General features: G+C 49.8%; 1 protein-coding gene across 9 annotated transcripts in view; it reads left to right on the top strand.

The window, feature by feature from the left end:
• Positions 1-24,570, top strand: part of ADAMTS7 (ADAM metallopeptidase with thrombospondin type 1 motif 7) — a 93,468-nt gene that overhangs the window by 21,241 nt on the left and 47,657 nt on the right. For 5 of the 9 annotated variants that reach the window (XM_084817636.1, XM_084817634.1, XM_084817632.1 and 2 more), the window contains 9 exons: positions 695-844; positions 1,617-1,760; positions 5,821-5,965; positions 7,784-7,876; positions 11,576-11,721; positions 17,863-18,032; positions 18,630-18,763; positions 20,481-20,601; positions 21,199-21,443. In XM_084817636.1, the coding sequence (XP_084673762.1) occupies positions 695-844; positions 1,617-1,760; positions 5,821-5,965; positions 7,784-7,876; positions 11,576-11,721; positions 17,863-18,032; positions 18,630-18,763; positions 20,481-20,601; positions 21,199-21,443 (1,348 nt within the window). The remainder of the gene's footprint in view (positions 1-694; positions 845-1,616; positions 1,761-5,820; positions 5,966-7,783; positions 7,877-11,575; positions 11,722-17,862; positions 18,033-18,629; positions 18,764-20,480; positions 20,602-21,198; positions 21,444-24,570) is intronic. The other 4 variants (XM_084817638.1, XM_084817637.1, XM_084817635.1 and 1 more) reach the window with 3 other exon arrangements.

Raw genomic sequence — 24,570 nt, forward strand, 5'->3', positions numbered from 1 at the left:
CAAGTTTTCTGACATTGGGCAGGTGTAATCCCCTTCTAGTGGGCTACTATGCCTGAAATTATCCAGTTCTGACCAAGATAAAATAGTTACAGTTTTTTTCTAATTTCCAATGGTAGTCAACAGGAAGCATGAAGACTTATTTTTCCAAACCTTGATGCAGGTTTGGTGCTGAGCTGAAGTGGTCCGACTACAAATTGGCCAGAGCAGAAGCAGGATGTTTTCCAAAATGCTGAACGGGGTCTGAGTTGAAGTGGGATGGGGGGGGGGGTCAGTGCACACTTCTTATATACATATGTATATATGTAATCTATACACACACGCAAGCACACTGCATGCACACACCACACACAGACGTATATATATTAGAGGTGCACTTAGACTTGGATATATTATGTGTATATGCCAGTTTGTGTTATGAGCCTGTGCCGCAGATCTTTCAAGAACCTAGCAATGCCCCGGCATTTAACTGTCATGACTTGCTTTAGGCAACCTTGGGTTGTTCTGTTGGAGATCCCCAGCCCTATCTCAGGTTCCAGGGAGACGTCCTGGGCTGGTTCCACTTTGTAGCAATGTCCTTGCCCTTTCCCAAGGCTTTTCAGCTGCTGTTTTGTGTTGTTTCAAGTGCCAGCCTGGAGCACGCAAGGCCCTGTAACCACCTCTTTGTTGTGTGTGTGTTTTCCCCCAACTGGGAAAGGAAGGACCTTTGCACTGCCATGAACCGTCCATGTGAGACACTGGGTCTGTCTCATGTGTCTGGCATGTGCCAGCCGCACAGGAGCTGTAACATCAATGAGGACACAGGGCTCCCCCTGGCATTCACCGTGGCCCACGAACTTGGACACAGGTACTGTGGGAGCTGGACACCTCTCTCGTGGCCTTAGCCTTGGGAAGATGCAGACGCTGAGGAGGGTTTCCAGAAGTAGGTCACTTTCAGCCTGGTCTGAGGACTAAGTGCTTGTATTGCGGGGAGGGAAGCACCTGACACAGCAGGAAGGCGGAAGCTCCAGCCACCCGCATGCCTCCAGCTCCTCCAGCCTCCTTGGGTTTCAGTGCCTTTATTCACACAAGTGCAAATGTCCGGCATTGTCTCCTTTGGCCCTGCGGCAGCCATGCTGCCATTCCCCTCTCTAGGCAGGGGTGTCAGCCCTCTTTCCGCCTGAGGCCCATATTCTGTTTCAGAGAAGCTCTTGGGGCCACATGCCCATGGTGGGCTGAGCCCAAGGCAAAAGGGTGGGGCTCCAAACACCAAAAATCCCAGTATATTTTAGCATGAAGTTCTTACCACCAGGAGCTAAGCCTTAGGAGCTACGTTTCAACCTTTTAGAATGAGGAAAATTCTGCATAAAAGCCAGGAAAAACCAAATGATCAGCTGTTGGGAGAACGGAGGTGGGGCCAGGGGAAGGGGCATGGCCCTCTGGGGACCCCTGGAGGGCTAGATTTGTCCCATAGGCCGGAGGCCGAACACCCCTGTCTCATGGGCCTGAGGAGAGAGGCCTGGGGGGGGGCGGGGAATTGGGCTTCTACCCAAGCGTTTGGGGTGCCTGTTTGAAGCTCTGCTGCGGTTGTGTCCAGGTGTGCGACTCACCTCCCCCTTTGGGGGGCTGTGCTCTTACAGTTTTGGGATTCAGCATGACGGAAGCGGCAATGACTGTGAGCCAGTTGGGAAAAGACCTTTCATCATGTCTCCACAGCTCCTGTACGACACTTCGCCACTCACCTGGTCCCACTGCAGCAGGGAGTACATCACCCGCTTCCTTGAGTAAGTCCCTGAGCATTCCCTCAATAGTGATGGCCGCAACAAGGTTCATCGCTCGCTCTGTGGGGAGTTGAGGTGGAAACTGGGTGCTGTGGACCAAAGCTGTGTTTGTAGTTTTTACTCTGCAGCTGTGGGATGTTGAATGATCACAGTTAATTCTGACGCCGTCTCTTTCTAGCGGTAGTTTTATTTGGTGCTTTTTTTATTGCTTATATTTTATTTTGCCCACTTCTGAGCTTCTAACTCTCTTTTAGTTGGGATGTTGTTTATTTTCAAATTATTAGCCATCTTGGACTTCTTAAGGAAAGGTGGGCAATGTTTTAAAATGAATATTTCCATTTAATGTTATTTATTTACTTTCTTTTATCAAAATTGATTCTAGGAGAGTTTACAATAATTAGAAATACATCTACATACAAAATACATTACAAAACATTAGAAAAAGCAACAGTTACAAATAAAACAACAGTTATTTAAAATTCCTCCAGGGTATAATACACTGGAGAAATAAGGTTCTTCTCTGCTGACTACAGGCTAGGCTACTAGGAGCTGAGAAGAGAAGGAAGGATTAGTTTGGGTGATCAGGATGGGGCCATTGCATCTTACTGGGTATTACCCGGCTCTCCTGCTGTTTTTCATTAATTTAGCTCCAGATGCATTTTTATCCAAAGTTATGGCTCATTTGTAGCTGCTATCACAGACAGCTCCAAAGCTTTTGTTATACTGCTCCTTTTAAATTTGTTTCTGTGGAATAAGCTACACAATACTTAAATATGTGGCAGGCAGCTTATCTTATCTTTCTTTTTTCCTTACAGGTAAGCATGTGGGCCCCTGGTCCGGGCCGAGACTGCTGTGTGTGGGTGGGGAAGGTTTAAACCTCCCCTACCTGTGCTTGGGGGTCCTGACCTGAACTGGGGGCCCACGCATATCCTTGTAAGTTAAACAGAAAGAAACGCTTAGCTCCACAGTCCGTGTTGAACATGGCGCGCCGGTCTGGCCTTGGTGTGCTGCAGAGACGGTGGACGCGCCCCTGCTCAGGGGGAGGGGCGGGGTGGTGAAGGGTGACTCAGCCTCACAAATGAGCGGAGGGGGGAGAACTGTGAGCGTGGAGGGCCGGGGCGAGGTGAGACTGTCGCAGTCCCAACTGCATGTGACTCACGTGACTAAGAGGTGCAGGGTGGAGCCTAGGGCACCGCGCAGTTCTGCTCTGCGTTGGCCATTGTGAGGAGCTGGCTCTGCATCCCAGCCCCAGCCCTGTCCCAGTGGGGCCCCTACCAGGACAGTAGAGATGGCCCAGCTCGGAGAGGCCGAGCCCAAGTCTTTCCGGCATCTGCTTATTTTTAGCACCGTATTGCTGCCAACTCCTCCGCCTCCCATGTTGGCCCTTCAGCAGAGAGCCTGCTTGTGTGCCGGGGGGGGGGGGGGGGGGTGTCAGATCCATTGGCTCCACTCTGCTTGTCAGTGCCCGTTCCCCTTTGGCTCTTACACAAGGAAAGAACAGAAGAGGCTATAAGCATTGCGGCTGCCTAGTGGGGGCTTTGCAGCAGTGCAAGGGACTAGCCCTGTAGCACGGATTTCAGGCCTGTGGCTCTAATGTGATGGGTCAGATGCACCATTCCATCGCATTCTGTCCTCGCATTACATACGGGATCGATGTTGCGGGTGCAGTCTGCACACTTGGCTTCATGCTTCTTTCATGGGGAAGAGGAACAATCCCTCCACATCCATTTTTCCAGGGAGCCCAGCTGGGAATCCGCCCAGAAAATGAGCTGCAACTCTCCCCAAGCTTTTGGGTCTGGTTGCAGGGGTTAATTTGTAAGATATGATGTGCTGGGGTTTAAGCCAGTCCAGAAGCTGTGCCCTTGAAACTGGAAACCAGCTTTTCACTGTTGAGAAGAGGACACTCGGCATATGCCCAGAGACACTTTCCTGCTCCTTCGTATTGCTGCACGTGTCTTTGTGCAACCACCCATATTCATTTTCGTAAAATCAAAGTCGGTGTAAGGAAGGCAGGGGAGATGGGGAGGAAAGGGAGAGGAAATGGAGAGTTGCTCAGCTGCCAACTGCTGAATACAAATCAGCAGCAAGGAACAACTTGAGCTGCTGCACCAAAAAAAGGCCTTTCCAGAAACTCCAGATACCTTGTTAAGTGCCTCAAGGAAGCGGAGAGCCATCTGGAAATACTTCTGGCTCCTCCCCAAGAAAGGGCAGGGGCGGGAGAGCTTTGTTGCCTGTGACAGGATCTCCGGCGAGCCAAAGGGCAGAGCAGGGTCCGGGCTAGCGGCATGCTGATCATTCTTCTAGCAGGGTATTAAGCAAGACCCTCCCAGAGTTGCAAATGCCTCTCCCTTTGAAAATGCTCGGTCAGGTTTTCAAGGAAAACCACAGGGTGCATGAAGCTTTTCCCTGCCAGCACAAAGCTTCGGGCAGTTGACCCGATCTTATGCTAAGCTGGCAGTGGAGTGTAGGATCGCGGTGCCCAGTCTTGGGATCAGCACTGCTTCCAGGGAACAGCCCCTGAACCCTGACCCAGCACTGGAGTTGGCCCCCATCCCTTGAGAGTGTGCATGAGAGCTGATTCCTGCCCCCACCCCACCCAGCCTGACTCTGCAATGACATATATCCCTAGCTCTGGCTCTGAAATGCCACTTCTGCTCTGGCTAGCCCTGGAGAATGAGGGCTCCTTCACACAGAGTTTTTATCTTGCTGTTGAGATTGCTCACTCATGGAAGTTTGCAGGCCCTTTGGATGATGTCAACCTCCAGGGTGTCGCCTGCACTAAATGACCCTTATTCCATTGTTAAAAAGATCAGAGATAATGAGCTATTAAATTACCATGCCACAAGAAGAGGAGCAAGATCAATTAAACATATGGAAGACTCAGATAAGGGGGAGAAGGAGGGGGAAAGGGGAGGGGGGAAAGGAAGCATGTGGAAAGGGAGTCCGTCATGATCCTGCATTTCAAACGGAAGCAGAAAGCCCCACTTTAAATGTGGGATTTTAGGCTGGTGTAGAGATGCTCCAACACACCTTGCTGCAGACAGAGGTATATAGTTAGCGTCAGTTAATTCAGACATCCCAGACCCAATGGGGTGACTGCATAGCCCAATTTTGACTGGCCGGCCAGCCAAGCAGCAAGCAAAACCTCTTCCTTAAAGCAAAAATAAAATAAGCAGACTCCTTTGTTTGTGCCTGAATTCTGTCTCCTTTGCAGTGTTTAAAGTTCACAGACGTTTCAGCGTCTGTAAACAATAGATTCAGCAATATTGTTTTCCAGCCCCCTCCTGCCGGAAATCTTGGGCATCCACTTCTCCTGCCTGGCTTTCAAAGGCAGGGGGGCTGAAGCTCAGCGGCTGAGCAGCTGCTTCACATGCAGAAGGTCCCAGGGGAGCCCTGGTGTGTCCAAGCAGCCTTGGGCCAAGGAAGGACTGTGGCAGAACAGTCTCTGCTGTGGCAGAGCAGGCCGTGTGGGGCCAGAGGGGCCAGCAGCCTGCTTTGACGCCCAGCGTCTCCGTCTGTCTGCCTGACCAACTCACCGTTTGGAAGCCAACTCGGTCACCACGATCAGGGCAGCTGCTGAGACTGGTGTGCTTCCTCTCCCTCTCAGCAGCTGGCCTTTGGTCAGGAACAGGGCTGGGCCGGGACGGCTGCAAATGTTTTGATGATTAGCTCCCGGAATAAACATGCTCGGCTCCTGCCTTAGTCACATTTTCACACATGGATTGAATGTGCCAGATGGCACGGAGGGAAGGCGTGCGAAGTCCTCTGTTGACCTGAATGGGGGGGGAGGGGATTCCTTAGCGCCCACTCTTCTCTCCTTCCCCGCTCCTTGTGCCCTCATCAGAGGAGGAGCCCGGCGCTCTTCCCTCCACCATGGCGCTCTCTTAGTGGTCACTGCAGATGCCCCACTCAGCTGCTCCTGGCACCTCCATCCAGCCTCCTGGCGTCCCAGAGAAGCCGGTGCCGCTGGTTGGAATACTGTGCTGTGAGCTGTGTGCCCCCTCCCCACGCCCCAGGCTCTGTCTCATGCATGGCTCTTCTCTTGGGGCATGTCTCTCTGCAGCCGAGGCTGGGGGCTTTGCCTGGATGATCCGCCAGCCAAAGATGCGATTGACTTCCCATCCGTGCCGCCCGGAGTCCTCTACGACGTCCGCCACCAGTGCCAGCTCCAGTATGGCATGCACTCCACCCACTGTGACGACATGGATGTAAGGACGGGCCGCGTGTCTGGTTCCCCAGCAGTGGCAGCACAGAATTGTGCCCTTGCTGTGCAGCTGGGGTGGGGGTGAAGCTGCTGGGGCCAGTGCAGGCAAGCAGGAGGACAGGGTTTCAAATGAGAGCTAGCACAGCGGCTCTAGACCAAGCTAGATCATGCGTCAGAGGTGCGTGCATGTTTGATGTGTCTTTTCTTTTACAAGGAAAACTGTGGGAGTTGGGCGACTGATACTTTTCCTCCTGTTCCCCAGTCGGGGTGAAAATTGTGGCCCCTTGAAGCTGCTAGTTTTCCAGGGAGGGAAGTTGCCATTGGCTTGTGGGTGGGGGAGTGAGAAGCAATTGGTGGGAGAAGGGTTAACAGTCAGCCCTCCCCTTTATTTTTAAAGAAAACTGCATTTAATTTGGCCCTGATCCACCCAACCCCCAAACTTATGCAGCCCCCAAGCCATAATTGCATTTGCTGACATTCATTTCCAGAATTTATATTCTGCTCCCTAGCCAATAAGGTTCTTGTAGAAGGTTACAAGAAAAATAATTTAAAACATCCATATAATAAAATAACACAGTTAAAGCCACTAAATTTTTTTTTCAGTTATAAAGCAGCATAATGCTTCTATAACCAAGAGCAGGAGACGGAAACATCACTCCAGCTGTATTTAAATCCTCCTCTGCAAGTATTCAACCTGCCAACAATACAGGAAATGCCTTCCTGCGAAGAGAGGTCTTAGCCATCTTGCTGGCCAGGGATACCCTCACCCTTACTGTTTCTTGTGCTTCCTCCTCTCTCTGCTGCAGGTTCCCCTTCCCTTTACCATGTTGTCACAGTTTAGATCGGGGGCAAGGAATCTCCCCACCCTGCCCCCGCATTCCTTCGGGGCAAAGCAGTGGTGTGGGCTCTGTGTGTGGGCAGTAGCTTAAAGTGGGCAGGACAAAGCACACGCACACACTTTGTTCCATCTCCATGCTGTTCATGTGGCAGGAAAGCAGAGTGAGCTTCCCGTGGCGGGAGATGTGGCTCTTTCCTCCATGGACAACTTCCATGCTGCACTTCCCAACAGGGAAACGAACCCTGCCTCCCAGTCGGTATCTTTCATACCTCCAAGAGAGACTGTGATGCTGACCGGCAGGCAGGCAGGCAGCCAACATGGGAAAGCTGCCCGTGGCGAGTCATCCGGGGGGGTGGGGGGGACTCTGCTGCCTGGACTCCAAGGCCCTTGGGCTCCGGATCTGGACGGCGATGTGAAGGTTCCCCGGGCCTGGCTTAGGCTGGGACAAGGGGTGCTTTCAAATGGAGGGAGGGCTCCGAGAGCTTGCAAACAGAAGGCCTTGTGCAGCTGTTATGCCTTTTTCTCTGTAATGGATTATCTGCAGTAAGAGAAAAGATGGAAGGAACAGTGGGAAAACATGGGAGGGTCATGACTAGAAGACATCTGGACCCCCCCCCCCCCCAGTGCCATGAATGAGACTTGGCAGTGGTGGCACCATAAAAGCATGGTCTGGTTTAAAGCACCACATGCTGTACATGGATGGAGCTCTTTTCATTCATCATAACAAGGAGTCCTAATAATTTCAGTCCCTGTATCAGTGGACTCTGTCCCAGTCAGCACGAGCATTTTTGCTGTTCAGTTCACAGCAAGGCCATCAAAAAGAATCGAACACTTCAGGAGTCAACTTCCTGAGGTAAGTACTGGATAGGTTTAGAGCAGTGGTGATCCTTCCTCATAGGTTGGACAGAGGGGCTCACCTGAGTGGCTTTGATCGAGGACAGCCCGGGAGAACTCTGCAGAGATGTCCTTCCTTTTTTCCTACAGAGCGTCTGCAACACTCTCTGGTGCTCCGTGGGGAACACGTGTCACTCCAAGCTGGATGCTGCTGTCGATGGCACCAAGTGTGATGAGAACAAGGTGATGCCTCGCGCTTGTGCTCGGCCTCAGTGCAATTGCAGCAGCCCTGGGCAGTGCTGGGCACACCATGAGGGCTGTGTCGTGCGACATACTCGCTGTGCCTGAAAACATACGGTTCAAAGTTGCACTCAGAATGCCCTTTCAGTTGGGCCATGTGCAGTCTGGCATCCTACAAGCAGGATGGATGCATTTGGAATGCAAATTCTGTAACGAGGGTAATTGCACTCACAAATTTCAGTATGTGTGTTATGCTGTGACAAGTTTGCAAGACACTTTGAAGGTAAAGTTGCTCACATCTGTCACTTGTTAGACTCTGCAGTTAATGTTCCATTAGTGGAGGTGTTCAGAGCACCAACTGGTCCAGTTTTGTTGGATGGTTTTCAGTTGTTGAGGCCTTGCCAAACTCCAGCCAACCCCCCTGTATGCTTGACACTTGCCCTTCTTGGCTTACTTCATCTAAGAAGGAGAGGATGTCAGGGAGGCAGGTACAAGAGGTGATAATTAGACCACTCCTGATAAAAACCTAGGCTGGACCTGGAAGACGTCAATGCCTATATGCTAGTTACTAACCTCTCCCTGGGCAAAGCATTGAAGTGGATGGTTGCCAGTCAATTTCAGTCAGTCTTTGGATGAAACTGATTTTCTAGATCCATTTCAATTGGACTTCAGGCCTGGGTTTGCAGCGGAAACTGCCTGGATGGCCCCATGGGATGACCTCTGCTGAGAGTGGGATGGGGAGTGCAACCCTGAGATTCTCCTTGGACCTCTCAATGGCTTTTGATATCAGCCATGATATCCTTCTGGACAGGCTAACTGGGCTAGGTGATGGAGTTACTGCATTGCAGTGGTTCTGCTCCTACCTAGATGGCTTATTTGGAAGGGTGGGGGGAACTTTTGTTCTGCCTCTTGATAGTTATGCTGTGGGGTTCCATAAGACTCTGTTTTGTCCCCTATGCTGTTTAACATCTACCTGAAACTGCTGGGAGAAGTCAGTCGGAGATGCTGAATGACACCCAGCTCTATCTCTCCATTTTATTAGATCAGGTGAGGTAGCGGGTGTTCTGAATCAGCCCCATGGCACAGTAACGGACTGTTGAGATCCAGTAAACTGAGATTCAATCCAGACAAGATGGAGGGATTGTTGTGGGTGGTTTGTCTGCCCAGCTGAGTGGTGTTAAGTCTGTTCTGGAGGAGCTTACTGTTTTGGGGAGCTCTTGGGTCCAGCGGTGTCACTGGAGGCTTAAGCGGCTTTGGTGGCTTGGACTCGCTTCTGTCAGCTTCAGCTAATATGCCAAATGCGACACCACCTGGTCACAGAGACGGCCTTGCCACACTGTTATCCATGTCCAGCTAACCTCCTGGTTGGATTGCTGCAGTGCATTATACATGGGGCTGCCTTCGGAAATGGTCCAGAGAATCAGTTGGTCCAAAATAGGGCAGCAAGGTTGTTAACTGGAACTAGCCGATCTGATCTCGTCATGCCATCTGCGCTGGCTCCCAGTCTGGTTCTAAGCCCAGTTCAAAGTGCTGGTATTCACCTTTAAAGCCCTAAAGCTCTCTGGCAAGAGTGGTCCCCCGGCAGGCCGCTGGGCAGGGAGGGAGAGGGAGAAAGGTGATGCTCTGGCCATGCTCACCGCCAGCGTGCAGACCCTGCTTCCAGCTGATGACAGGAAAGAGGTCCGATCCCTGCCCTAAACAGCTTGGGGCAATTGTCTCTACCCCTATATAGCTACCTCAATCTTGAGATCATCTTCTGATGCCCTTCTCTGGGTGTCCCGTGAAAGGAGGTGAGGCAGATTATTATTAGAGAGAGGGCCTTTCCAGTGCATTGTAGTCTTTTCAGTGCAATGGTGAATACTTTGTTATTTTTCCAGGACTTTCAATCTTAAAATCTTTTAGTACTTTTTAAATTATTTGCGCTAATTGTGTTTGCTTTCTCCTGTTGGGTTTTATTGTGGCTTTATGCTGTTGCTGGTTTTGTTCTGTGTTAGTCTTCATGTTTGTATTTGGCTTTGTTATGGTTTTAAATGTTTACCGTAAACCACCAGATGGGAGGTATATACATATTATAAATTAATACATTCAGACTAAATTATGGAAGCCATTTATCACTTTAAAGGAGACAAAAATGGCAGGTAGCTATATTTGGTCTATTAGAAAGAAAGAAAATACCCTAAAGTGGCAGGACGGTAAGATGAGATCTTTATTAGGGTCAGTTAAAATGTGAAAGGAAGCAAGCAAGCTTTTGAGTTCATCAACATCATGCTTCATCGGTTGGATGTTAAGCAAAGGGGGGGGGATGGGGGAACAGATGTTGTTGGCATGATGAGAACCCAAATCTGATGTCCGAAGAGGGAACGGGTGTGCTGTGGAGGTTAGAGCACCTGCTTAGCTGGCAGAAGGCCCCATGTCCAGTCTGGCATCTTCCAGGTATTGCTGGGAAAGGCTCCTACCTGGACCCCTGGAGTCAATGTGCTGCCAGTCAGTGTGCAGACCATTGTGTTGCGTTGGATGGACCAATGGCCCCACTTCCTCTGTTGCCCCAGCCCCTGGGTAACTACCAAATTTGGTAGTGTTACTTGGGCTCCAGTGTTGCTAATGAAAGGGCTGCCACCATTTTCTTCTGCTGTAAGAAAAATATGTTCCAATTAAAGCTGGCAATGCAACCAAATTGGCTGTGGGCCTTATATTTTTAAAAGGAGAGCACCTGTTGGGTTTTTTCCCCCTCCCAGTAGCCTTTGGTGCAACCAGTGATGGTTTTACACCAACCACAGCCCTCTTTAATTAAATTGGTGTAACACCTCCCAGATTCCATCTTGACTGTATCTCAAACTGCAGACTGGGGTGCTCAGATGAGTAGACATCCCTTCCCCCATCCCCCCCCCCTTTGCTTAACATCCAACCGATGAAGCGTGATGTTGATGAACTCAAAAGCTTGCTTGCTTCCTTTCACATTTTAACTGATCCTAATAAAGATCTCATCTTACCGTCCTGCCACTTTAGGGTATTTTCTTTCTTTCTAATAGACCAAATATAGCTACCTGCCATCTTGTCCAACAAACCCCTTTTCTGTTCTCCCCCAACTCCTTTTTTAAAAAAATGTCAGGCTTGATGGAGAGTGTTGTTGAGCTCAAAAGCTTCTTCACTTCTCTCTGGCCTTTTAGTTCAGCCTACTAAAGGTATTACTGTGCTATTTGTTCTGGATTCATATCATTTGTTCTGGTGTAATTTGGCTTTACATCGTTGTTTCCCTCTTTAAAAATTGTCACAATTTCAGGTAAACTGTCAACGGTGCTCTGCTGCTTTTGAGACAGAACGTTGCACTTGACTCGAAAGGTCATTAAAGTGAAGCTGTCTGTTTCAGGCTCTGCATTTTCAGATGCTGCCTGCAAGTTTACAACATAAGTCCCCAGACATGAACGCCCGAAACTTGCTTTTTTGAGAAATAGACCTGATTGCTGAGTGTCTCAGGCTTCTGCTTCTGCCATCGTTCCTGTGCAGGCCACCCAGTGCAGCATCCACTCCCGCTTGTGTGGCGGCGTGGACAGCTGTCAGCCCCCCTGCCGCTCCCACGGCTGTTTTGCAGTCCCTTTCCCCTTTGGTGTGCTTTGAGGTCAGCTGGAGCTGGGCGAGGCCCCTTGATCCTGAGCCATTCCTAGGCCAGCCTCGGCTGAAGTGCTGCTCCACTTCGCTCCACAGTGGTGCTTCAATGGAGAGTGTGTGCACATGGGATACCGGCCAGAGTCCGTCAACGGAGGCTGGGCAGCTTGGAGCTCCTGGGCCGCTTGCTCTCGGACTTGTGGAGCTGGAGTGCAGAATGCAGAGCGGCAGTGCAACAGCCCGACGTAAGTGACCCACCATTATGCTTGCAGGGGTTGGGGTCTGCCCCATCGGTCAAGCGCCTGCTTCCAGAAGGGATTGTTGTTGGCTGCGTCAGAGACAATGCACAAGAAACCAGGCCTTGCCCTTTCCTCACTTGGCCCGTGCTGCAGGGCATGAGTGATATAGAGGACGCTCCCCAAACAGAATGCAGGTGCATAGGGGCATTCCTAGGTTCTTAAAAGGTCTGGGGCACAGGCCCATAACACAAATTTGCACAGAGACAGATAGATATATGAGTCTAAGCGGACCTCTAATATATGTGTGTGTGTGGGGGTGTATGTGGTGTGCTTACGTGTGTGCATAGATTACATACATAAGAAGTGTGCACTGACCCTCCCCCCACCCCACTTCAACTCAGACCCTGTTCAGCATTTTGGAAAACATCCTGCTTCTGCTTGGGCCAGTGTGTAGTCAGTCCACTTCAGCTCAGCACCAACCCTGAGTCAAGGTTTGGAAAAATGAGTCTTTATGCTTCCTGTTGACTACTATGGGAAATGAGAAAAAAAACTGTAACTTTTTTCTCTTGGTCAGAACTGGATGGTAATTTCAGGAATAGTAGCCCCCTAGGGCTACTAGTTATTACACCTGCCCAATGTCAGAAAAAATAGGTGCAGGGTTCATGTTTTGATTTTCTTTTAATGGGAACTGCCAATAACATTGTTATTCCTTGTAAGAACTGGATAAAAATTTCAGGATTCATTGCCTCATCAGAGGAGATGATGCCTGCCAAATTTCAGAATGATAGCCACAAGGGGTTTTTGTGCAAGGGTGGCCTTGACATTTTGAGGTCTCCAAAAGCGGACATCCTTCTCTCCCTATGGGCCATTGTTCTGAAAGTTACAGACAGCCTAGAGGTGTCCCTAAGTAAGAAACCAGCAAAGTCTCAGAAGGCTAGGTGCAGCAGTTCATGTGGAAGGGGAGTTCTCCACTTTGGAGGAGGGAGTGATTTGCTTTCCCTTCCAATCACCCCCTTCCCAATAGTTTTTTGGGTAGATTTGTATGAAAATGCACAGGTCATTAGAGGTGTCCCCCCGGCAAGAAACCTGCAAAGTTTCTGAAGGATATACATGCATGCAAATTTAGAATGACTAGAATCTATTTACATTTCACCAATGTTAGCAGCAGGGGAACATGGGTGGGAAGGTGCTATTGCACTCATGTCCTGCTTGGGGGTTGGCCACTGTGTGAACAGAATGCTGGACTAGATGGAGCTTGGTCTGATGCAGCATGGCTCTTCTTATGTTCTTAAACAGAGAGTGCCTCTGAGCATATGCAGAATGCTTTTCTTTCGCCACTGAGCACTTACATTCTTCCCCTACCAATTCTGTTCCCTTCCATGCAGTCATCCCTCCTCATCCTACCAGCCTCCAGCAACTCCTCATAAAAACTGATGTCTTGTTTTGTGCAGCTCTCCTCTACCTCTTCCTTGTTATGCACAAGCTCTCAATGTATCTTCCTCCCCATAACTTCATTTGTGCCAAGATTTTACCAGGATTCAGCCAATGAGTCTCTTTTCAAACCTAGGGCTAAGTTATGGAGAAACTCTGAGAATAACCACTGAAGCTAGAGTTCACACAAAACCACCACCACCACCCACAAATGACAAAACATGCATAGGACTGAGCTGAAAGGGTAGTCAATTCATTAGCCGGAACTGGGTAGACATTAAGCCTGCAGTACCATGCTCACAACTGAGGACTTATTTCTGAGTAAATGTGACAGAACATCAAGGCGCAAATTTCCCTGCAAAAGTAACTTGTGCTGGAAACCTATGCACACTTTCTTGAGGGTAAGCCTCATTAAACATAATGGGGCTTCTGAGTAGGCATACATAGGATTGCACAAATGAGCGGTATTTATCTCCCCTCCACTGAAAAAATAAACCAAAACCTCCTATTTTTATTAAAGCTTTCTGTGCATAGGAACATAGGAAGCTGCCGTGTACTGAGTCAGACCCTGGGTCCATCTAGCCCCATATTGTCCACACTGACTGGCAGCAGCGGCTCTCCGGGGTTTCAGGCAGGATTCTTTCCTAGCCCTACCTGGAGCTGCGGGGGGTTGAACCTGGGACCTCCTGCATGCCAAGCGTGTGCTCCGCCACTGAGCTGCAGCCCTTCCTATTGCTGGATAATGGCAACTGACAAACAAAACAGCCCCACATTGGTTTCTCTGCAACCACGCAGAGAAACAATTCTATGATTCTCTGCATATACTATTCTATGATTCTATTCTAGTCTATGATTCTTTGTCAACCCACTCTTCTCAAAGACTTGAGTGAGGAGAAGGAGAAAAACAAACCCTCTTGTCTGTTTGTATAAAGTCAAATACAGTTCAGAACTTCTCTTGCCCACTGAAGGAATTCTCTTTAAGAATTCCCCAAGGTATGCCCTGGGTGGAATAAAGAAGAGAAAGAAAGAATAGGATAGGTGAGGGAAGAAGAAAAGAAGAATGGTGATTGGAAATGTGGGGCAGGGGGGAGGGCGTGTAGAGAGAATTCCTTAAGCCAAGTGGCTCCTTTCAGAGAGGTAGTACTTCAGAGGAATTTCGGAAGCTGTGGAGGGTTTGTAAGGATTTCACATACTTACATTAACTTTATGAGGTGAAGTGGCTGAGGGCTTTTTCTAGCTTTTTAAAAAAACCTCTAGAACCTATTTAAAAGCCTCAGCAGTTCCTCCATCATGATGCCACATATTCCTAACCCTCCTTTTGGAATAATTCGAGTCCTACAGCTATTTCAGAGAAATTAAAGTAGAGGGGGAGAAAGAAGTTTGTGGAGGCTGATTAGATCCTTTGCTGTACTGAAGCTACTAAACCTCTACAGAAGCCAAGGATTCCAGTTTGGGGCAGTACAATCAGATGCTGTGTGAAATACCAGTATTTCACATGGAACTCTTTATTCCCTTCCATCTCCCTCTTCAAAACGTAATTGCAAGCAAGCTCCCAACAGTGAGCATGTAGGAACAGAACAGTAAAGGGAGAGAGGTTTTTTGCACCTCAAAAAAACAACAACCCTACACCAGAGATTAGGGATAGTGACCTCCTAATGGTCACCTTAAACACCTTCTGATTAAAATCTCTAATCCCCTGGATGGCTTGACAGTTTTTACTTTCTGTTTTAGTCTTTGAGAAATGGAAACTTTTTGCATGGCTAGCACAAAAGCCACCAGACCTAACAGTTAGCTCCATAGAGGCTGCCAGGTCCCCAAATTCCATGTACTTATGTGGAAACACACACAAAAATAGCTTTTTACTTTTGACAGACTTTCTTGAAAAAAGCAAATTTTACCTGTGGCTAGCACAAAAGCCACTGGACCCAATTGTCTGAACTTTGGCAGGCTCAGTCAGCTCCATAGGGGCTGCCAGGTCCCCAAACTCCATGCACTTACATGGAAGCACAAAAGAATTACAGCTCTTTGCTTGGACAGATTTTCTTGAAAAAAGCAAATTTCACCTGTGACTAGCACAAAAGCCACTGGGCCTAACTGCCTGAAATAGGGCAGGCTCAATCCGCTCCATGGGAGCTACCAGGTCTCAAAATGTCATGTATTTACCATACAAACAAAAAATGTTATGGCTGTTTCTATTTTACAATGCAAGTCAATGGGAAAATGTAAAAAAATGACAATTAGGACAGCTCGAAAGATCCGGGGCCTGTGCCCAGGTAGGCCCAGTTATAACGACACCCCTGCAGGTGCACCTTTCCTGGCTGTTGTCACTTCTACCTTCCTCAGCCCAGTTATGGTCAAGAGCTTACCATGCAGGTAGAAACTTCCCCATGTTGTCAGCTGTTGGATCAAGAGGATCCACTTACAAACCAAGGGCAGGGCAGAGGAGTTTACGCAGAGGCTAGACTCCAAAAAGTAGAACTGCAGCGCCAGGCAGGAAGAGAGGTCAGGGAGGCCAGGAGCTGATGGGAGGTTGGCACGGCTCATGTCCTGCTTGGTCTTGGCATGTATGATTCTGAGGTCCTAAGAGCAGCAAGAGCAATTCAGCGCACATTGAGTTGTTACTATTATTTACATTTCTATACCGCCCAATAGCCGGAGCTCTCTGGGCAGTTTACAAAGATTCAAAACATTAAAAATACAATATGCAGAGATTAAAAACCATTGACATAAAAAACACACAAACAGATAATATACACAAAAGAAACATGCATCTAAAACAACTTCAAGCAACCACCTCAAAAACAAACAACCATAACCATAAGACATTCCAGGATCGATTAAACACTCCTTTTTTTCTTTTTTTTTTCTTTTGCATCCGCAACCTGTAACCTGAGGCAGTGCACTTAACCACCCGAGGACTGCTCTACTCTGCCGCGTGCGTAGACCAGGCCTGACTGGTGACACATGGGGACTAGACGTATCGTCCCTGTGAGCCTTCCCTTCCTCTCAGTTAGGGCGAAACAAGATGTGCCACACCTTCAGCCCAAGGTGCGAGCCGCAGGGGGAGGCGCAGACATCGAGGGCGCGCCTACCTGTGGGGGCTAACACCCGAAAGGAGATTATGCCACAGAGTCTTCTGCTGCCCAGCATAGAGTGGTCTCTGCACAAAAGCCCACTCCCGGCTCGCTCGCAACTCTGAGTTGCAAGAGGGGTAGGGAAGTGCTGGCAGCCTTTCCTGTCAGACTCGGACATTTGGCCGAAAGGCAGCTGACCCCTCCTGACCCCAGTGAATTTGAAGGACTTGTCCAAAGACCTGCCAGCGTCCAAGAACTTCTAGACCTGAGCCTGAAACTCCATCAGAGCAGAATTTGCAGGATGCCTACATGGGGTCCAGCATTACAAGCAAGGCTACGATGTTCTCTCCGCCCTCTCTGACTTGGGTTTCTTGAAATTGTGGCCAGCCAGCACATCTGCTCCACCTCTGATCGTCTTCCTTTCCCACCCCATTCACACCCGCTCTCTGGAATGGCTGTTCCTGAAAGCAGCTTTTGTTTTCCGTCAGAGAATGGAGGAGGCATGGGAGAAAGGGGGCCTCTGGTAAATCGAACTGCTATTTATTTATTTATTTTTTAATTGGTGTGAAGCTCATTGTTGTTCAAGGGCCAGAATTGTTTGGGCTTACTTGTTAGCAAAACCTGTTGAAAGACGAGCAGCGTGCTTGTCTGGAAGGATAACAGTGTTTTACCCAACAAGCCGGCCGAACCATGTTTCCTGTTTAAATTGGGGTGGATGTCCTCCTCATCCTCTTCCCACCCTCCCCAACACACACAAAGGCAAAGGTCTCTCAGCCAAGAAATGCAGCGTTACTACGCTGTCCACCTAGAGAAAGAGCTCTGGGATCAATGGAGCACACACCCCAAGCAGCAGCTCAAGTCCTTATTCAGATGGGATTTTGTAATGGACATCTTCCTCCATCAGCAAGCTTATCAGCACTAATTGCGCTGCTGACTTCTTAATTTATCACTGCCCAGATTCTTGTTCAGCTGGTTTTGTTTATATTGAGATTTTATCTTGATATGCTTGTTTGCTTGGAGCGGCATGGACATATAGGCCCTCGAGCAGGAGGGGGCATTTTGTGGCTCTCCAGATGTGGTTGGGCTGCAACACCCATCGTGCCTCACCATTGGCTGTTCTGGCTAGGGCTGATGGGAGTTGTGGCCCTCCCGATGTTGGTGGACTACAAATTACCCACCCCTGCCCTGGAGAATTCACAAGATCAGCATATTCTCTTAGATGAGAGATGAGGAGTTACATGGGCTGGGCAACTTGTGGCCTTCCAGATGTTTTGGCCTACAACTCCCATCAGCCATAGCGAACATAGCCAATGGTGAGGAATGCTGGGAGTTGTAGGCCAAAACATCTGGTGGGCCACAAGTTGTCCACCCCTACGTTAGCAGCTGAGGGCTACTGGGCCACATCTCCCTCCCTCATACCCACTCCACACCGCAGCCAGGCCTACTAGGTGCCAACTCCATTTTCTCCTCCTTGTATCCTGCTCTTTGCTAGCAGCTCAACTCTGGTTTCCAAGTGGTCTTGCATCTGCTTAGCTTCAGCAGAACTGTACAGCATGTCTTCGGACCATTCTCTCTCTCCAAGCAGAAGGTTTTATTCCATGCTTAATGTGCCTGTGGGTTTGTTTTTCCTTCCCAACCTCAGGCCGAAGTATGGCGGGAAATTTTGTCTGGGGGAACGGAAACGCTTCCGGGTTTGCAGCACACAGCCATGCCCCACAGACAAGCCATCTTTCCGGTACATACAGTGCAGCCACTTTGATGCCAGGCCTTACAAAGGGAAGTTTTATAAATGGACCCCGATCCCTAATAATAGTAAGTCTCTTGGCCTTGACTCAGAAAAACAACAGAGATTTATTGCATTTATAATATTATTCTTGCAGTTATGTATTTCATCCATGCTGCTGGTCAAGTGTCCCTTTGTCACATGAAGCTTGGATTGCTTGAGTCATCTAGAACCCTTGGTTCTAGACCATGGCCAGCTCCTTGTCCAGAGCATGTTGTGCTCTGGATTGTGTAGGTTGATATGGGGTGGTGGGTGAGTGGAAGGCACTCCAGCTAGGGAGGTGTCTGTGACTTGCTTTCATCAGAGGTGTTCAGTACTGCATGCTTTCAGATTTCCTTTGCCGGGGACCCCACTTGCACTTGGGGTCTGACTGAGCACCATAGTCCGGCCAGGAAGGCATTTTTCAGGATGTGGATCAGACTGTCTTACGAACCTGGTGGGGGTGGGCTGGTGGAGGTTGATTGTAGGAGTCGCCTGCAGGTCTTGCCCTGTGAGCACCTTTTGCTGTGCATTGCAGCATCCCAGCACCTCAGCCTGTGATAGAGGGCTTGGGCAGGGGAAACATGAAGGCAGCCAGATGCCAGTGAGCCGGCAAACTTCTTGGTTGCTCTCTCTGGCCTCTGCAGGTAGCCCATGCGAGCTGCACTGTCGCCCAGAGAATGAGTACTTTGCCGAAAAGCTCCGTGATGCTGTTGTTGATGGGACCCCATGTTACGAAGGGAACTCCAGGCGGGACGTGTGCATCAACGGAATCTGCAAGGTAGGCAGAGGCCGTCTTCCTGGTGACAGGAGGGGGGGTGTCTAAATGCTGCTCAGAAGGGCTGGGAAAACCACATGGGCTTGTGCGGAAAGCTGATGTCATGGAAATTATAGGAAGCGCTAGACGAGCTGTGAGGAGTTGGGCCCGTGATGCGCAGTCGCGTGTGCGGATGGTCACTGGACGCGAGGGTGCCGATTGGGGCCAGCGCTGTCTCTGAGGCAGGCAGCGAGAGGTGGCAGAACAGGCAGTGCTGCTCCCAACGGCTGGCGTAGAATACTGCTTTTGAGCCCAGAAAAACAAAACCGCCCTCCCTGCACCAACAGACCTGGCACGTGGGAGATGGCAGTTGCGGTCCAGCCTGCCACATCGGTTCTCCTTGTGCAGGCTGCTCTCGTTGCAGGGGAGCATCCAGAGATGGGATCTCTGCCCCGTCTGATGTGGTCAATTCCACTCGGCCATCTCGTTCTGGTGTACAGCACACACACGCCAGCCCCGTTATGCAAACTGAGGTGGTAACTTCAGACTGCCGGGGGGGGGGGGGGGGCAATATTTTTTAATGGACCTGCCTTTTGCTAGCCTTCGCTCTGCCCCCTCCCCCAGGATTCCTGATACAGACCTCTCTTTCCTTGTTGATGTGTGGCTCTCACAAGCCAGGTATAACACAATGCAGCCCTCAGGACCAAACAGGCTGTGCACCCTCATCTAGGTCATTAACAACTTCACAGAACACATCCAAGTATGTCTACTCAGGAGTCAGACCTATTTATTTATTACATTTATATCCCACCTTTTCCTCCAAGGAGCCCAAGGCGGCTTATGTGATCCTCTCCTCTCCATTTTTCCTCACAATAACCCTGTGAGGTAGGTTAAGCTGAGTGTCAGTGACTGGCCCAAAGCCACCCAGTGAGTTTCATGGCCAAGTGGGGACTAGAACCCGCTCCTCCTGAGTCCCAGTCTAACACTCTAACCCAAGGGCAATGTGTAGCCCTCTGGATGTTTTGGACTACAGCTCCCATGTTTGGCTGTGCTGACTAGGGCTGATGGGTGTTGTAGACCAAAGCATCTGGAAAGCCACAACTTGCACTCCTGCTCTAACCACTAAGCAACACTGGCCATTGAGTTCAAGGAGACGTATCCCCTGGCAAGTGTGCATAAGATTGCAGTTTTACAGTGCAATTCTATGCATGTCTACACAAAAATAAGTCCTGTTGAGTTCAGGGGCACTTACTTCCAGGTAAGTGTGGGTGGGATTGCAGTTTAGTCACTTAATGTGGAAGGCCCTCTTCCGTTCAGCACTTGCTTGGCCTGTCTTCTGCCCTTCCCAAAGAAGATTGCTCAGATTGTGTCCAATCCGGGTCCCCTGGCATCGTCTTTTGCCTGGAGTTGATGTGTCGGTATATGGCAAAGATAAGCAAGAATGTGATGAGAGATGACATGCAGTTTTGAGCTGAATTTGCTTTGAATGAGAGAGGTGAATTTGGAAAAGAACACATAACATTTGCTGGAAAATAATTAGCAAGCAAGGAATCTAGCCTGACACTGGGGAAAAAGTGGAATGCAGTCTTTGAACTTACCTGAAAGACTGGTCCTCTGAAACTCATTCGTGGATGGCCTTTGAATTATGGGTTCATCCAAGGGAGCAAGGCTATTGATCGATGTGAAGGAAGGGCCGTCTGGAATAATCAGAGCTCTGGGGGCACCCTTCCCTATTTTTCAGAATGTCGGCTGTGACTATGAAATCGACTCCTATGCTGTCGAGGACCGGTGCGGTGTGTGCCATGGGGATGGGTCGACCTGCCAAACAGTCAAGAAGACCTTTGAGGAGAGAGAGGGCCTGGGTGAGGTTGTTTGTCAGATCTATTTTTGAGTTGGGGGCCTTTGTTAAACCCAGCCCACTCATCTCCCTCCTAAGTCACTCCCTGGCTTTGAGAAATGCTAAATATTGTAGCATTGGGGGAGTTAGATGTGCCATGGCAGTAATAAAGGTATTTGCTACTATCACACATTTACAGAGTCTAGATGCAGGAAAATGTGGACCGTGGGGAGGAATGGTGGTGGCGGCTTTGAAACTGAAGGTCGTCAGCAGAAGAGCAGACCTCATGGAAGTTGCTCTATCCTTGTTTATAGTTAATCATTTGTTCACTTAACGTGAAATGCAAATTTATGTGTTTCCCTTTGGCAAATGTGTTGGTCTGTTCACATGCTCTGTACAAAATCACATCCCGGCCTTTTTCCCTCCACAAAAGTCACGTCATGCCACGCTGTCCCAGCAGCTTTTTCCTTTGTAGTGGATAGAGGCATCCTGGGAAAGGACAGACATTCAAGAGGGCCTCACTCTGGCCATGTTCAGAAATAGAGGGCTTTATTCCACATTATGGAAAGGATAACTTTGTCCTGTTATTTGCAGCTAACAAGCAGTTCAATCCCCTAAATAGGTTATGTTGATGTTGGGCTGATCCCAGCTGGAGCGCGAGAGATCCAGATTGAGGAGGTGGCCGAAGCAGAGAATTTCCTGGCCTTGAGAAGTGAAGATCCAGAGAAATACTTCCTGAATGGCGGCTGGACCATCCAGTGGAATGGCGATTACAAAGTGGCTGGGACAACCTTCACCTATGAGAGGACAGGGAACTGGGAGAACCTCACCTCTCCAGGGCCCACAGAGGAGCCAGTGTGGATTCAGGTACTTGAAGGAGGGTTGGCCATGCTTTGCTTGACAGGCTGACAGAGCCAGTCAGCCAGAGTGCTCGAGTTTTGGGTTCGGGTTCTGCCTCCTCCATGGGCAAACTGTGTGTCTGTTTTAGTTCCCCAGCTGTTAAACAGGAATAAGAGTGGCCTGCCGCATGCAGTAGTAGGAAGGTCAAGCTCCGTAAAGGGATTTATTATTTTTGGCATTTGTATCTTGCCTTTCTTCCATCCTGGAACTCAAGTCGGCATGCTAGGGGCGGGGGCTCGAGGCACCTCCCATCCAGCTACTGATCTGATACAAGGGCTGCACCATATGCCTTCATGCCTGAGGCCTTAATTTGGCTTGTTTGTTTATTTTCAAATCACCTGTTATGTAAATGGTTGGTGGTACTGCATAGGCTATGGCAGGATGGTAGCAAATACCTTAAAAATATACATTCCACGATTAGATGTGAGGATGTTAGAAGGGAGTCTGTATCCAGCTGAAAATTCAGGTCCCGGTGCTGCAGTGTTGAGCACTTTGGGCCAAAGGCATTAGGGTGGCTGGGGGGATTGGACACCCCAAAGAAGCCATTTGAAATGTCAGAGTTTGAATTTGGAGCCGGGCTGGAGGCCAGGCTGCACCGCCAGCCTGTTCGTGGTTTTCCTTCCTGAGGTTTTCCGTGGACGTGACCAGGATCTAGGGTTGCAACCATTTTCCCCAACTGAAGCTTTGTGCCTTTTAAGAGCGCAAGGCAGGCGGCACTCCAGCAAGTGCAGGTCCCCTCACCACTGGCTCTCCCTACAAGGAGAGCCGCGCTTCTTTCAACTTCTCTCTCCAGCTGCAGCTGCTAAGCAGGACTGACGACTCAACCAGCAGGCCATGAGCCAGTTTTCAGACCCCCCTGATTCCAGGCCGTGGAATCTTCCGAGCACTGTGGCACACGTTGCGGCAGCCCTGGACAGCTTGGCTTCACCCCAAACACCAGCGAGGTGCTTGGCTGGCAGTTCTGCTTCCCTGCCTCTTGCTTTGGCCTCTTCCTGGAGTCGCCCTCTCCACCGGAGCTGCTGGATGGCCAGCTTCTGCGGACACCCCGTTGCCTCTTGCACCTGCTGCTGCGGCTTTTGGCTCAGCAAAACCCCACATGCCTGTCCCCGTCTCCAGGGTGGGGATTTGGAGGGAAGCTGCCAGGGACAGCTGTGTTTGACAGCCAAAAGGTTCCTGCTGCTGTGGAGTGCCTTCTCTGGCTTCAGTGGCCTAGTCCTGCCAGCTGAAACCGGCCTCCTTTGCAGCATTCCTCAAAGCACTGCCTCAAGAGAAGCACGCTTGTTTCCGGGGGGGGGGGGGGGGGGGCCTTTCTTGGGTTTGTCTCTGCAAAGGGATTTTGAAGGGGAAGGAGGAGCACTCCCCGTTGCCAGCTAGTCTTGCAGAACCAGGCAGCAAGAGGACTTCCGGCATGCAGGCACCTCCGCTGGGATTTCTGCCCCAGGAAACGCAGGATGTTTTCAGAGACAGCCTGACCCTAAGCTGCTGGCTTTCCACAGCTGGGCAAGCTTCCTTCACTTTTGCAGACAGGCTGCCTTGGAACATCCCATCATGTCTCCCTCTTCCATTTGAGCATTGTCAGGGTTGTCTCCAGGGAAGGTGCAAGTGAAGTCAAGAGGACGTCACGGCTTGATCCATGCCCAGCAACCGTGATGGCTTCACTAGGATGTTAACTTGGGCTACATACAGATGTTAGTCCTGCAGAGACTTGAAGAAGGCCGGGTAGAGCCACCCTTGCAGATGTTAACTTTCTCTGTTCACTCTGGTGTCTGGCTAAATGTGTTTTTCAGGTATTTGAGGTACCTATTGTCCACACACCATAACAGGACAGAAAAGGCTAATGCCTGTACCTCTCATAAGGTTGGCTGTATCTTACCCATTTCAAGTTTCTGAAAAACAAACAGGTTTCTCAATGCATTATTGTACCTGAAACTATGGTACTGGAAATTGTGATTGTAAGCTGCCTTGAGCGCCATTTTTCTTGGTAGAAAGGTGGGGTACAAATCAAATAAACAAACAAACTGTTGGCCTTCTTCAGAGTGGTGCAACTCGATCCATGGAAACCTAATTTACTTCCAGGCCTTGGCCAGGCTCTGAGGCAGGCTGTGACTGGGGGCGGGGGGTGTCTGTAAGCAAGCAGGGATCTGCAGGGCCAGAGGCAGCTGACGTGGCTGGCAGTCAGATTCCAGGCGAGGAAGGGAGGTGCTGGGATACGTGTGGCCACCCACTGCGACAAGCTTCTATGACTGAGGAGCTGACTTGGATAGGAGGGAATGATAAGGCCCGCTGTGTCCCTACTGGCCTGTGAGGTCAGCTGACTGTATTCCGTCTAGGACTGCGGCCTAGAGCCTCACCTGCTTGGCTTGCTCTAGGGCAGAGGGCTGGGGATGCAAGTGGTGAAGTGGGAGACCCAGCCACTCCCGCCACCTTGCATTTCCAGAGGCTGCTGACAATGAGGAGACCACATTCGAGCCTCTCCTGTCACTAATGCGGGTTTCCATTTTGCAAAGTTCTTAAAATAAAATAAATAAATGTATGGATGGATGGTTCATCAGCCCTCTTTTTCAGAAAAGGCCATTCTAAGTCCTTAGGCCAGCTGGGTTGCTCTTTTGAAGACAGAAGGTTTTCTAGGAGAGCCCTTGGGAGCTGATGAATTTTAGGGTTTATTTATTCTCACAGGGAGGTGTTTACATTTTCCTGCCTTTTCCCATCCAGCACAGGAATTCTTTTCCCTTTTCTGACCCCCGTTCTTCCTTGCTGAATGGCTGGGAATGCCTCCTCACTGTCTTCCAGTTGCTTGTGAGTTCTAGGACAAAAGGACTTGCTACCAGAGACCCACCAGGCAGGCAAGCTCCCCTCTTCCCACACTGTTGCTCCTGCTCACCGCCCCGAAACCCTTCCTCATCGAGACACATTCAGTGTGAGCTAGGAGGGCTTTCAGGACAGGCCTGCTTGGTCTATCTTTGCCACAATATCAGCAGGGTTTTCATTTCCAGCTCTGCCAGAAAACTGGATTCCCTGTTTCCCCATCATTTTAACATCAAAGTATCAATGGGAAGGCTTGAACTAGCTGCAAAGAGCTCAGAAGCAAATGAGA

This window comes from Heloderma suspectum, chromosome 11 (assembly GCF_057233095.1).
Source record: "Heloderma suspectum isolate Gila_16-S chromosome 11, 16-S_ref, whole genome shotgun sequence".
NCBI classification, from domain to species: domain Eukaryota; kingdom Metazoa; phylum Chordata; class Lepidosauria; order Squamata; family Helodermatidae; genus Heloderma; species Heloderma suspectum.